Below are 14,455 nucleotides of genomic sequence, written 5' to 3' on the forward strand. Positions count from 1 at the left end.
ATCTTCCCAACTCGCTTCCACCTCCCCTCCAAGCAGGTACCTTAACTTGAGTTACAGGACTGGTTCCCCTCTTTTCATTTTTCATCCCAGTAGGTGAGAGGGCTCCTGCTGTGGTCGGGGGCTGTGGAGTTGATGGCATCTTGGCTCCAGGTGACACCTGCATACTGGCTAACTGAGCTGCGTAGAGCTGCTGCAAAACAGAGAAGACAAACACTTTTTTTTGTTGTTTGTTGCTGGTGAAATGAGGAGCTAGAGTGGGAATTCAACTGGGAGGACTCTATTTCTCTAACATTCTCGATACTTGGTGTTTGGATCTTTTGTTGCTGACTTTAAATAAAGCAAAAAGAGACACTGAATTCCACTGAAAATAGAATTCGCACAAAAGCACACAGAAAACCACTTTCAAAATCACCAACCTGGACACCTACCGGCACCTGTTTGGGAATTCCAGAGTGACTGACTCCTGAGGAATGCTCTTGATCTTTTCTCTTTATTCCCTCAGGATCATGTCCTGTAAGGGAGCTGCCTCCCAAGTTGGTTCCAGGGTGGAATGGCCTAGTGGAAAGGGGCACAGGCCTTGGGAGTCAGGACACAGGCTCTGTCACGTGCCTGCTGTGTGACCTTGGACAAATCACTTAACTGCTTTGTGCCTCAGTTTCCTCATCCGTAAAATAAAGTTGCAATACTTCTTCTCCCTCCTATTTAGACTGCCAGCCATAGTGGGACAAGCATTGCTTCTCTTGTATCTAACCCAGGGCCTAGTACAGTGTTTAGTATGTAGTACGCACTTAATATTATTATCATTATTATTATTCCGATTATCCTTATTGGCCCCTGGCAAGATGATTAGTTCTAATTAACCCCAAACAACACCACCATTCAAATGATCTGACAGAGTAGTCACTTGTCAAAATTCTACTCAACTTTCAAGCAGGTAGAAGCTTGTGCTACCCAGATTGGACCAATTTAACAGCTATCTCCGCATCTCAGTGCACTGGCGTTTTTAAATCGTGCCCCTGAGAATACCACCTTTTCAGATGGAAATATATTTTTTGGATTTGCAAAACTAGAGACATCAGTCCACTCTCTGAACCATTGCCTGGATACAAAAAAAGATGTCAGTGGGATCAAATATTCACAATATCCTCAAGGGCATAAGAAGCCTCCAAAATTCAACCCTCACCTTGAACCAGAAGTTACAATAATTCTTCTACAACAAATAGGACAATTCAAATCCCTCATCCCTCTCGAAATTCCATTCAAACTTTGCCTTATTAGTGGGAAAAAAAACAGGTGGTTTGTATGTAATTTCCAACATTACTATCATTCAGATGGACAAATAAAAAAAAATTACAGTAATCAAAAGCAGACCTTTCAGCACATGTAATTAAATGAAAGCTTAATAAAGAATAATTTGCAAGAGCCAGATGTGCTTATGTCATAATTGTTGCTTTCTTTGGAACAATTTTTCTAATATAACAAGCCTCTAAAGAAATGAAAGTTACACAATACTGTATGTGCAATGACTCAGTGGCTAGACAAATCCATGCGTAAGGGTCAGAGTCAGAATGTCGGCGTTTAATGAAAAATACTGGTCTTTCTGTTTGTTCCACTTAACCTTTGCAAACCAGCCCTGCTAAAATGAAGCAGACTGCCCCCAAATGGGAATGAAAGAGTCTCCTGAAGTAAAGAGAATTTAAATTTAGGTTAAGTAATGTATTTTCTCCCTCTTACGGACGGGGGGGGGGGGGGGGGGGGACGACTTGAAATGATGCAGAGAAGTTCAGTATGTGAACAGGGCACGAAATGTTCAGATGGATTCGAGTGCCAGGAAAGTGGTGACCTCTAGACTGTGAGCCCGTTGTTGGGTAGGGACCGTCTCTATATGTTACCCACTTGTACTTCCCAAGCGCTTAGTATCGTGCTCTGCACACAGTAAGCGCTCAATAAATGATTGAATGAATGAATGGTGAATACATCCATAGGGTATTTTTTGGATCATTTCTCTCTAGTCTGCCATTCTTCAGATGAGAAGGAAGTTCGGCCCTACCTAATTCTAGAATGCTATAAAGTTTCAAGTCGGGGTAGAAAAAGAAGGGCAAAGACTTTCCAGTTTTAACAGTAGCTAGGATTTTGCGTATTTTTCCCCTGTGACCTTACGTTTCTTGGAATCAGCTTAATGGCATGTGTTATCTATTAACGTACTCATGCCCACAGTGAGTTCTCTTTGAGCCCTCTTCTAGATTTGTCTGAAAGCCACAAAAGAAGAAACTAATTCAGACCAATATCAGGATGTAGGGTGAAGGGTTTTGACAAAAATTAAATGATCCTGAAGCCAAGGCCTGGTCTATTCAACTACAAATTTTCCTGTTGAGAAACACAGCTGGTGAATTGCTAATGGAAAAGTCACTGAGGTAAAAGGGATCCAGGTCCTTCTGCCTTCCACTTTGTCTTCTGTGAGACACTAGCTGAACTCTAAATCCCCTCTCTGTACTCTTTCCCAGTGCTTCGTAGAGTTCTTTGCACACAGTGAGCGATTAATAAATACTATTACTGCTTACTATTACTATATCATTTTTCTCCCTAACAGAAGGGCGGATAAGATTTTTAAAGACAAAGCAGATCAGTCATTTCTGCAAGGCGGGTGTCTAAGTGTCAATGTTTTGTAGAACTCCTACACATAGGTTTGTTAATTGCCAAACGTTTGTCAAGCTATCTTTAAATACAAATGGCTCACTAGGACCTGGGTGTTTCACAGGTAATACTGCTATGGAAATTGCTTGCTTAAAATGTAAACGGGTTAGCTATTGGATATCAATTTCCTAAATTTAACTACTGACCTAAGCACATGAATTTTTACACACATTAGGCAGTTTAGGCGGTAACTAATGAGTAGCAGCAACTCTTCCCAGGCTTGTTACTTATAAATTTAAAGCCGCTTTTAAACAGTATACCATCTTTTTTATACTTGCACATAAAATACTAGTTATTCGCACAGCTATAATCAGAAAATTATCAGAGCAGCTCAAACATTGAAAAGTAGCCCCATTTCTCTCACTGATATCTCCAGAATCTAAAGGGATTAGCAATAGATAACTCTTTGATGACTAATCATTTAGAGAAAGACAATTTTTGATTAAATATAAGGTTGGGATTTCAGAAAGCATCACTGAATTTAAGACACACACGGTAACATCACTTTGCATAAAAAGATAATCCCTAGGAGCATTTGTTCTCAAAAAGAGTTAAGATGTCTAAAACAACATAAAGGCTTTTGGAAACCTGCACAATACATCATTTTTTGCAGATATTTCAAAAATGTAAGGATTTTCTCTTCCTCATTTTGAAAACAAGTGTCTTTTTGGTTCTTAGACTGTGGGTCCTATGTGTGACAACGGCTACATCTAAACTGATCACCCTGTACCTATCCCAGTGTTTAGCACTGTATTTAACATGGAGCAAATGTTCAATTAATATTATCATTATTATTGTTTTTGTTACTTTAGCTATGGAATTTCATATACATATAAAATCAATCATAGCTGTGCACCTTTCATTGCAGGATTATTAAATTACTATTGCTTGGAAAAAACACCTATGAAGTTAATGCTCCTTTATTTCAGGTCTTGCTATTATTCCACTTTCGCTTTCATGTTTTTTGTTTTATGAAAAACAATCAATTTAAAAATTCAAGACAATTGAACAGCTGAATTTCCTGTTTATTAGGGTGTATTTAGTATCTGAAAGGGACCCTTCACCATTTTATTTCCCCAGAGGAAAGTCAATTGTCCCCCAGCATTATGAATGCTGTAATGGTGCTAAACAGAGTTAATAGAAACACTCCCTGCCCAGAATAAGCTTACAGTCTAGAGGGAGAGGGAGACTTTAATTTACCTGAATAATTCATAAAGACGTAGAAAACTGCTGTGGAGAGAATACTAAATGCCCAAAAAGCACAGATCCAATAATTAATGTCTGAATGTACACAGAGTTGGATTTCAATGCAACATTTGCAAGTAGCAATTAATAATAATGACTCTTATTCTAATGATATTTACTGAGCACTAATGTGCCAACCACAAGGGTGATATAAGATACTATGTGCCTGGCACATAGTAAGCACTTAACAAATACCATTTAAAAAAAAATCAGATCAGGTATACTCATTTAGATAATCAATGTTATTTATTGAGTGCTTACCATGTGCAGAGCACTACGCTAAATATTTGGGACAGTACGATATAACGGAGTTGGTAGACATATTCCTGGCCCACAACAAGCTTCAAATCAGTTATTCATTTCCTCTCTGCAGGGCAGAAAGTGGGGACACAATGAAGTTGGACTTACTCCAGCCTTGTGTGTGCAATCGACCATGATGTTCTAGCACATCCTAAACACTCCTCAGCGCATCAGGAAAAATGCAAACTTGGGAGGGGAAAGATTTGGGAGCCCCCTTAATAATGATAATAATAATAATCATTATTACTGTGGTACTTGTTAAGTGCTTATACAAAGCACCCTGCTTAATAATAATAATAATGATGGCATTTGTTAAGCGCTTACTATGTCAAGCACTGTTCTAAGCGCTGGGGGGAGTACAAGATAATCAGGTTGTCCCACGTTGGGCTCACAGTCTTAATCACCATTTTACAGATGATTAAGGCATAGAGAAGCTAAGTAACTTGCCCAAAATCACAGCTGACAAGAGGTGGACCCAGGATTAGAATCATGACCTCTAACTCCCAAGCCTGTGCTCTTTCCACTGAGCCACACAGCTTCTCAAATCCAGGATAGATACAGAATAATCTAATTGGACACAGTCTTACATTGAGCTCCAGTCTAAGGAGGGAAGGAGAATGTTACTTTATCCCCATTTTGCAGGTGAGGAAGCTGTGGCACAGGGCAATTAAGTGACTTGCCCCAGGTCACCCAGCAGGCAAGTGGCAGAACAGGCATCAGAACCCAGGTCCTAGGATTCCTGGGCCTGTGCTCTATCCACTAGACCACGCTGCTTCACCTTTTATGAAAATAGAGGCAATAATGTTGTCTGGTCTTCCTATTATCTTGGAAGATGAATACTCAGTCCTCAGGGCTACATGTAAGCCATCTCCAAGCACGCTCAATAACTTGTATGTGAGTAGATAATGACAAAGCTATCCTTGGTGGCCCAATGTATTGTCTTCGGGCCACTGTTACAATATATTCATTCAATCATATTTATTGAGTGCGTTCTGTGTGCAGAGCACTGTATTAAGTGCTTAGGAGAGTACAATACAACAATAAGCAGATACATTCCCTGCCCACAAGGAGCTTGCAGTCTAGATATATCCACTATCATGGTCACGACTGAAGGGTACTGATGGCTGATGCATTTTTATCCCCTTGGCTACCCAGGACATTGCCAAGGTAGTACAGGAATTTAACCTATTGATGGGAGAAAAATTTTAATTAGAAAAAAAACTGCGATAACTACTCTGTGTCGAAACAGCCCAAACAAGTCAAACAAATCAAATCAAACTTTACTGGGAATCCTTTCAAATCCTTCCACACTAATCCAATCCTTCCCTCTCTAGCCTGTAAGCTCGCTGTGGGCAGGGAACATGTTTACCAACTCTGTTATAGTGTACTCTCCCATGCACTTAGTACAGTTCTCTGAACACAGTAAGCATTCTATAAATTGATGGATTAATTGGGAAACCAAGAGCTCCTTCCTGTCTGGGGTTCAAAGGAGTTCCAATTGTCTCCCAGGATTCTGACTGTTGTGATGGTGGATAGTCCCATACTGCAGGAAGCATTCATTGTTCCTATAGACTGTAAGCTCATTGTTGACAGGGAATGTGTCTGTTCATTGTTGTATTGTACTCTCCCGAGTGCTTAGTAAGGTGCTCTGAACCCAGTAAGTGTTCAATAAGTATAATTGAATGAATTGTTACTCTACTCTCTCTTTTGGACAGTATCAGCAGGCCCAATCTTCCTCAATGTGAGAACCCTGTATGTCCAGGACAGAGGTACTACTAGTATTACTAATCCTGCTGTTGGGGTTGAGATTTCTCCCCAAAGTGCAAAGAGTGAGTGTCAAGAGATCCAGCTCTGCCACTGAAATGCAGTGTGACCCTGGGCAAGTCATTTAATGTCACTGTATCTCAGTTTCTTCATGTGTAAAATAGGGATTCAATAACTGATCTTCTTCCTATTTAGACTGTGAGCACCATATGGAACAGGGCCTGATTATCTTGTATTAAACAGGATAGATATGCATAGATATGTATATCTATATCTTGAATGTTTTGAGCTTAGTGCTTAACAGGGCTTGGCACATAGTGAGTGTTTAATAAGTACTGAGTAATTATTATCATTACAAAGTCATTGAACCTCACCATGCTTATTTCCTCATCTTTAAAATTGGATGTAAAAGACCAGCCCCTCCCTACATCTTAGAATATGAGCCCTGAAAAGGACAGGGATTGTTCTTAACCCGATCATCTTAAATCATTCCCAGCACTTAGCACAGCACCCAGCACAGGTAAATGCCTAATGAATATCATGTGAATGCCCAATCCTTTGAAAATACTACAACCTTTGAATCTGTGCAGCATTGAACCCCTCCACCAGTGACCTTTCAGAACCACGGTCAAGTGGAATCTGGGTTCTTTGGCAGAAAGAAGCTATAGGGATCCAAGAAATTAGTACACACTGTCATCACCATCAAACATAGATGAACAAGGTTAGAACATAGACTAAAAATGAGCATGAGGTAAGTATTCCTAACTACAATACAATGCTTAGTCCAAACTTTTGTTTCCCACGCTGTCAGCTGCCTGCTCTGTAGGTAAGTGAAGTAGAATGGAAAAGGTTTAAAGCCACATACTGTACACTTCCAAACCTACGAGGAAAGAGGAGACTTGGAGAGAGAAGAGAGAACATAGGAGAGAAAATATCACAACAGAGACAGGGAGGGAAAGAGGAATTTAAAAATACACCTACAAGTAGGGTAACAGTGAAAATCACAAAATAGATCTCATCTTCACTCTTTCTAGAATTTCCATGAGGGGAATGTATGTGTTAGAAGGAAGGAAGGAAAAGGGACACAGCATCAATGGTCAGAGAATTGAATGAAACTGTTATGCATATCAGTTTCAATTGCTTGGGCAAACCAGGTTTTTGCTCTTTAATGTTAAACATGGTCATAAAGCACTAGTAATAATAATAACAGTAGAAATAACACTTACTAAATGCTTACAATGCTTACAAGGAGCAAAGCCACGGAATGAGTCCTGGGGAGAGATGCTCACAAAGTGATGATTCAAACATGAAGCAAAATGATAATGATGCTGAAATCCTCGGGGGGGTGTCACCAAAGAGGGTCACAAATGGCAGTGGATTTGTACCCTGATCCTGGGTCTCCCTAACCCACAGAGGACTGTCTGGAATTCTCATTCAGAGCCATTCCCCAAAGAGGTGATTCTGGATAAATTGGAGTGAATCTCAAATAGGCCCTCAGAGATTCTTCCTAGAATTTATCCACAAGTAGAGACTTCCATATTCCCATCTTTTTCTGGCTGGACTGTTCTAGCCCCTGCCAGTGCTGGCCTGGCCTACCTGAGTCTTCTGCTAAGACAGCAGTGCTGAATGGTGAACTGAAGGTCGGTGGGGAAAACTTTTTCCCTGGAGCCCACCCCTGGGAGGGAGTTTTCAGCCCCTCAGAGTTCGGTGGCAGCTGGGTCACCCTGCCTGAACTGGGGAGCTGTTTAGGGGTACAATGGTGGGCAGAGGCCAAGGGAGCCACCAGAGTCTCACCCACGAAGGATAATAGTGTCCCAGATCACAGAGACTATGCCCACTCTACCACCAATGCCAACTACCATCTCACCCGCTCCCTCCCATGGCACATTTCTCGGAACAAAACATTTCTACCCAACATTGCATTGGGTGCATCCAGTATTGAGAAATAATGTGGCCTAGTGGAAAGAGCACAGGCCTGGAAGTCAGAGGACATGGGTTCTAATCCAAATTTTGGTAAGTCACTTAACTTCTCCGGGCCTCAGTTACCCCATCTGTAAAATGGGAATTAAGAGTGTGAGTCCCATGTGGGAGAGGGAACTTGTCCAACCTGATAACCTTCTATTTACCCCTGTGCTTAGAACAGTGCTTGGTACATAGTAAGTGCTTAAGAAATACCACAATTATTATTATTATTATTATTGCTGAAGACAATCCACTGACAATCATGGGCACCAATTTCTCTGGTTGCAAATCGTAATACTCGTGGTCTTTTTTGTGCATTTTTTTGTGCCAAGCACTGGGGTAGATACGAAAAAATCTGGTCAGACACAGTTGCTCCCTCATACTTATCTCCTGATTAGCCCACGAAGTAACTGTTGTGTGATCGTGCCTGTTCCCTCATTCCCCATCTTGCCCCACTTCCAATCCACTTGGACTCCAGGTTCTTGTCAACTTTGCTACTAGACTGTATGATCCATGAAGGCTGGGATCGTATCTTCCAACTCCATTGCACAGTAGAAGTATTGCATAGTAGAGAAGCAGCATGGCTTAGTGGAAAGAGCACGGGCTTGGGAGTCAGAGATCGTTGGTTGCAATCCCAGCTCTGCTACTGATCAGATGTGTAATTTAGGGCAAGTCACTTCACTTCTCTGTATTCATTCCTTCATTCAATCGTATTTATTGAGTGCTTACTGTGTGCAGAGCACTGTACTAGGCGCTTGGGAAGTACAAGTTGGCAACATATAGAGACGGTCCCTACCCAACAACGGGCTCACAGTCTAGAAGACTGTGGTCACACTGCAGGTAAGTGGCAAAGCCAGGATTAGAACCCAGTTCTTCTGACTCCCAGTCTCATGTTCTTTCCACTACACCATGAGATGGATGGGGAGGAGAGGTGAATGGATGGCTAAGCTTGAAATGCGCCTAATTCGGAAGAGGGCAAATCTCGCTGAGGGTTCCAGAGGTGGGTTGGAAAGCAGGCCTAGTGGCTTTGTGCCTCCTTAAAGTTAGCTTTTGCTAAACATCTCCAGAATCTCTTTCTGTGGGATTGCTTGCATTAGCTTGGCATGCATTAGCTTGGCCTTTAACATGAGGCTTGGCCCTGTGTTGAAATGTGGTAGAAGATATTTTCAGAGGAAAATTTTTCTCCCCTAAACACACTTGCCTCCCATAGATAATATAAACTGAATGAGTCAATGAGAGAACACAAATGTGTGAAAGCCCATTGCCAATTCTAATCACCATCCCTCCCCAAATGGCTCTCTGGGAGGCGGTAGGCTGGCGGGGGGGGGGGGGTTCAATTAAAAGCAGTTATCAATTGCACCTCCATCTAAAGAGAGAGCCTTCATTTCCGTACACCTCTTTATCAATAAGTATCAGGAACTTCTTAAAACTGCTCTCTTTCCAAAAGGGGCCAGTGACTCTGAGGAAGGATAAGGATAAGAAAACCCCTCTTGTGAAACATTCATGAGACCCAAAGCAGAAAGGTTGGGGCTTTTCCACAGACACACCCCTCTCCTATGTAATCTGCTGACCCTTTTATTCTTCAGCTTCTCATAAATAGCCCTGTCCCTGTATCTCCTTCAGAGGGGCTGCTCACACAAGGTTCACTGAAGCCCTGTGTCTACTATCACCCTTGTGGGCTGAAAAGTATTTCTGGGGTCAAAGGGGGAGGGAGAGAGTTGTGAGTCAGGGCAGAGAGTTGTTGCCAATAAGCTGAGAACTCATTATTATGATTTATATCCACTAACCCCATTGCCCCCACCCTGCTCGGCTCTGCAGTGGACATTAGGCTGGATGCCCTTGGTTTTGTTCATGGCTCACAACAATGCTGGCAAGTATTCAAGCTTCCCTTCGGCCCACAAAGCATGGCATGATATAAATAGCTCCAGCATTCAGCAGTGAGGAGGTGGAGTTGAAGACTGGAGTAATTAGAGGGCCTGATTTATTGCTTCTTCTGCAAGGGGAAGAAAGTGTGTCAGTAACAAGTCATTATGAACCAAAGAGGTTGGGGGAGGGCAGTTTGAAAATAACCATTTTAAAAAGATTATGAATTGACTTTGTAATAAAACCCACCATGTTGACCAAATAATCCAAAAAATTTGTTTTTAACTAGGTTTTTCAAAAATGAGAAGCCTCAAACTCATACTTCTTAAAATGGGCATCTTCTTGTTTACCAAATCCAACCATGCTTCCCAGGGGAGGCAAGACCATTCCTTCCATATATTTTTGTTGCCTCCTTTTCATTTGCTCTTCCTCTTTTCCCCACTTTTCTTCGAGTGCTTTCCAGCCTCATTTTAGATCCATCAAGATAGGGAGGGGGCAGTACACAAAATGGATAGGAGAAAGGAGCGTGAGGAAGTAGGTATCTCAAGGGCAAAAATATTACCTTTAATTCCTACCACACATTTCGAAGTGCCTGATACACTAGATTTGTAAGCTTATCGAGGGCAACTCTATTGGAGTGTACCCTCCGAAGTGCTTAGTACGGTGCTTTACACACAGTAAAAGCTCTTACAGGCAGAAACTCCTCACCCTTGGCTTCAAGGCTCTCCATCACCTTGCCCCCTCCTACCTCACCTCCCTTCTCTCCTTCTACAGCCCACCCCACACCCTCCACTCCTCTGCCGCTAATCTCCTCACCGTGCCTCATTCTCACCTGTCCCGCCATCGACCCCTGGCCCACGTCATCCCCCGGGCCTGGAATGCCCACCCTCTGCCCATCCGCCAAGCTAGCTCTCTTCCTCCCTTCAAGGCCCTACTGAGAGCTCACCTCCTCCAGGAGGCCTTCCCAGACTGAGCCCCTTCCTTCCTCTCCCCCTCGTCCCCTCTCCATCCCCCCCATCTTACCTCCTTCCCTTCCCCACAGCACCTGTATATATGTATATATGTTTGTACATATTTATTACTCTATTTATTTATTTTACTTGTACATATCTATTCTATTTATTTTATTTTGTTAGTATGTTTGGTTTTGTTCTCTGTCTCCCCCTTTTAGACTGTGAGCCCACTGTTGGGTAGGGACTGTCTCTATATGTTGCCAATTTGTACTTCCCAAGCGCTTAGTACACAGTAAGCACTCAATAAATACAACTGATTGATTGATTGATTGATTGATTGCTCTTGATGGTGATCATGATGATGAGGTTGAATAATAATAATAATAATAATAATGGCATTTATTAAGTGCTTACTATGTGTAAAGCACTGTTCTAAGCTCTGGGGAGGTTACAAGGTGATCAAGTTGTCCCACGCGAGGCTCACAGTCTTAATCCCCATTTTACAGATGAGGGAACTGAGGCACAGAGAAGTTAAGTGACTTGCCCAAAGTCACACAGCTGACAATTGGCGGAGTAGGGACTTGAACCCATGACCTCTGACTCCAAAGCCTATGCTCTTTCCACTGAGTCATGCTGCTTCTCTATACTCTCCTGGCATTTCCAGGGGGCAAGTCCCACATATTGGGATCTAACTGGGACCATCTAGGGCACTTCTCTTGCTCCTGTTTTCAATCAATCAATGGCATTGCTTGAGTGCTACTATGTGCAGAGCTCTGTACTAAGCGCTTGGGAGAGTAAAACAGAATTGGTAGACACATTGCCTGCCCACCAGGAGCTTACAGTCTACAGTTTTCCTTTGTTTCTCTACTCTTTCTGTGAATACTTCTTTCGCTTTTGCTATCCCTTCCCTAATTTGTCCGTTCCACTTCCACAATCCACTTTTTGCAATTTTCCATTAGCATCCTATTTTTTATGTTATTTGTTCAGCACTTACTAAGTGTCAAACACTGTTCTAAGCGCTGGGTCAGGCACAATCCCTGTCCCACATGGGGCTCACTGTTTAAGTAGTTCTCCCTCCCCACCTCTGCATATATATCCTCTCTACAAGCATATTCACAGAAGTTGTAGCTAACACATCCCGGTTCCTTAAGTAGCTTGCCCTCCCCAACTCAGGATATCCTCTCTAAAAGTATATCCAAGAAGTCCTCTTAGACTGTAAGCTCACTGTGGGCAGGGAATGTGTCTGTTATAGTGTTCTTCCCCAAGCGCTTAGTACGGTGCTCTGCACACAGTAAGCATGCAGTGAATACAACTGACTGACAAAAGTCATATCTATGGTTCCGTAAGGAAAATATAAGTGTAGATTTAGCATGCTCTACAGGTAGGCCATTTCTCACTTCCTCCATCTTTTTTTCAAATCCTGTTTACTTCCTTACCCCTTAGATCTAGCTGCCAGATCCCCAAGTGACTTTGGGGATCTATTAGGGTTTGGTATCCCCTATTACTACTGAAAATACATCAGGAGAATTGTAAATAAGCACTCCGCTCACCAAAATCATAGTCAATTTACAAGGTGAACCCTGAATTATTGTTTTTCTTCCCAAGAGCCAGAATCTTGGTGAGTTTGGGGAAAAGTGTGATAAGGGGAATAAGATGGGAAAAGGGTTGGAGTGGGTGAGTTCTAAATTCAAAAACACATCTTTGAATGTAAGCACATCATTAGGAACAGTGTGGTCTAGTGGAAAGAGCATGGGCCCAGGGGTCAGAGGACCTGGGTTCTTATCCCAGCTTCGCCATTTGCCTGTTCTATGACCTTGGACAAGTCACTAGACTTATTGGTGCCTCCGTTCCCTCATCTGCAAAATGAGGATTCCAAACTTGCCTCCTTCCTACTTGGACTGTGAGTTACATATTTGTCCTGATTATCTTATATCTGCCCCAAAACTTAGTACAGTGCTCGGCACAAAGTAAGCACTTAACAAATACCACAATTATTATTACTATTATTATTTTGATTATTCAATCATGCATTCAATTGTATTTATTGAGCACTTACTGGGTGCAGAGCACTGTACTAAGCATTTGGGAGAGTACAAAACAATAATAAAAAGACATAGTGCCTGTCCACAATGAGTTTACAGTCTGGATGAGAAGGGGGTGGGAGACTGACATTAATATAAATAAATTACAGATTTGTACATAAGTGCTGTGGGGTAGGGACAGGAGAAGAATACAGGGAGCAAGTCAGGGTGACTCAGAAGGGAGTAGGAGAAGAGGAAAGGGGGACTTAGTCAGGGAAGGCCTCTTGGAGGAGATGTGCTTTCAATAGGGCTTTGAAGCGGGGGAGAGTAATTGTCTGTTGGATTTGAGGAGGGAGGGTGTTCCACGCCAGAGGCAGGACATAGGTGAAGGGGTTGATTATATTTTGTTCCTTAAAAATCTGGACGCAAAGCTTCTCGGACCAAAAGGGGAGTTAAAAGGAGACAGTATCAAAAATCTGCAGTAGCTCAAGAAACTCATCAGTGAAACCATCCATGTGATGGACCCCGAGGCAAAGCCAAAGCTGCTAGGCTGTTGTCTGTCGTGGCCTGCCAAGGGGCCAGATGCTATTGCTAGAAAAATATCTTAAACATTTAAGCATCTGAGCTCTTCAGTTGGAAGAACACAACGTTGGGAAATACACATGTGATGGCTTAGGGAAAAAAAGAACTGTTTTATTAAAAGAAATGATTTCAATGAATATATGAAGCAGAGTAGCCTAGTGGATTAGAGCATGGCCCTGTAAGTCAGAAGGACCTGGGTTCTAATCCATGCTCTGTCACCTGTCTGCTGTTTGACCTTGGGCAAGTCACTTCACTTCACTGGGCCTCAGTTACTTCATCTGTAAAATGGGGATTAAGACTGTGAGCCCCATGTGGGACATGGACTATATCCTTTCCCATCACTGTTGACGGCACTACCATCCTTCCCATCTCACAAGCCCGCAACTTTAGTGTCATCCTCGACTCTGCTCTCTCGTTCACCCCTCACATCCAATCCGTCACCAAAACCTGCCGGTCTCACCTCCGCAACATCGCCAAGATCCACCCTTTCCTCTCCATCCAAACTGTTACCCTGCTGTCTCTCATCGTATCCTGACTGGATTACTGCATCAGCCTCCTCTCCGATTTCCCATCCTCCTGTCTCTCCACACTTCAATCTATACTTCACGCTGCTGCCCGGATCATCTTTGTGCAGAAACGCTCTGGGCATGTTACTCCCCTCCTCAAAAATCTCCAGTGGCTACCAATCAACCTACGCATCAGGCAAAAATTCCTCACTCTTGGCTTCGAGGCTTTCCATCACCTCACCCCCTCCTACCTCACCTCCCTTCTTTCCTTCTACAGCCCAGCCCACACCCTCCGCTCCTCGGCCGCTAACCTCCTCACTATGCCTCATTCTCGCCTGTCCTGCCGTCGACCCCTGGCCCATGTCCTCCCCCTGGCCTGGAATGCCCTCCCTCTGCACATCCGCCAAGCTAGCTCTCTTCCTCCCTTCAAACCCCTACAGAGAGCTCACCTCCTCCAGGAGGCCTTCCCAGACTGAGCCCCCTCCTTCCTCTCCCCCTGCTCCCCCTCCCCATCCCCCGCCTTACGTCCTTCCCCTCCCAGCAGCACCTATATATATGTATATAT

At 43.0% G+C, this 14,455-nt stretch overlaps 1 protein-coding gene across 1 annotated transcript in view; it reads right to left on the reverse strand.

Moving 5' to 3' along the window:
- The window catches only part of SOX6 (SRY-box transcription factor 6), a 379,449-nt gene that overhangs the window by 90,939 nt on the left and 274,055 nt on the right, over positions 1-14,455 (reverse strand). The window contains exon 10 of the mRNA XM_038764241.1: positions 41-190. Within this exon, the coding sequence (XP_038620169.1) occupies positions 41-190 (150 nt within the window). The remainder of the gene's footprint in view (positions 1-40; positions 191-14,455) is intronic.

Source organism: Tachyglossus aculeatus, chromosome 22 (assembly GCF_015852505.1).
Source record: "Tachyglossus aculeatus isolate mTacAcu1 chromosome 22, mTacAcu1.pri, whole genome shotgun sequence".
Lineage (NCBI taxonomy): Eukaryota > Metazoa > Chordata > Mammalia > Monotremata > Tachyglossidae > Tachyglossus > Tachyglossus aculeatus.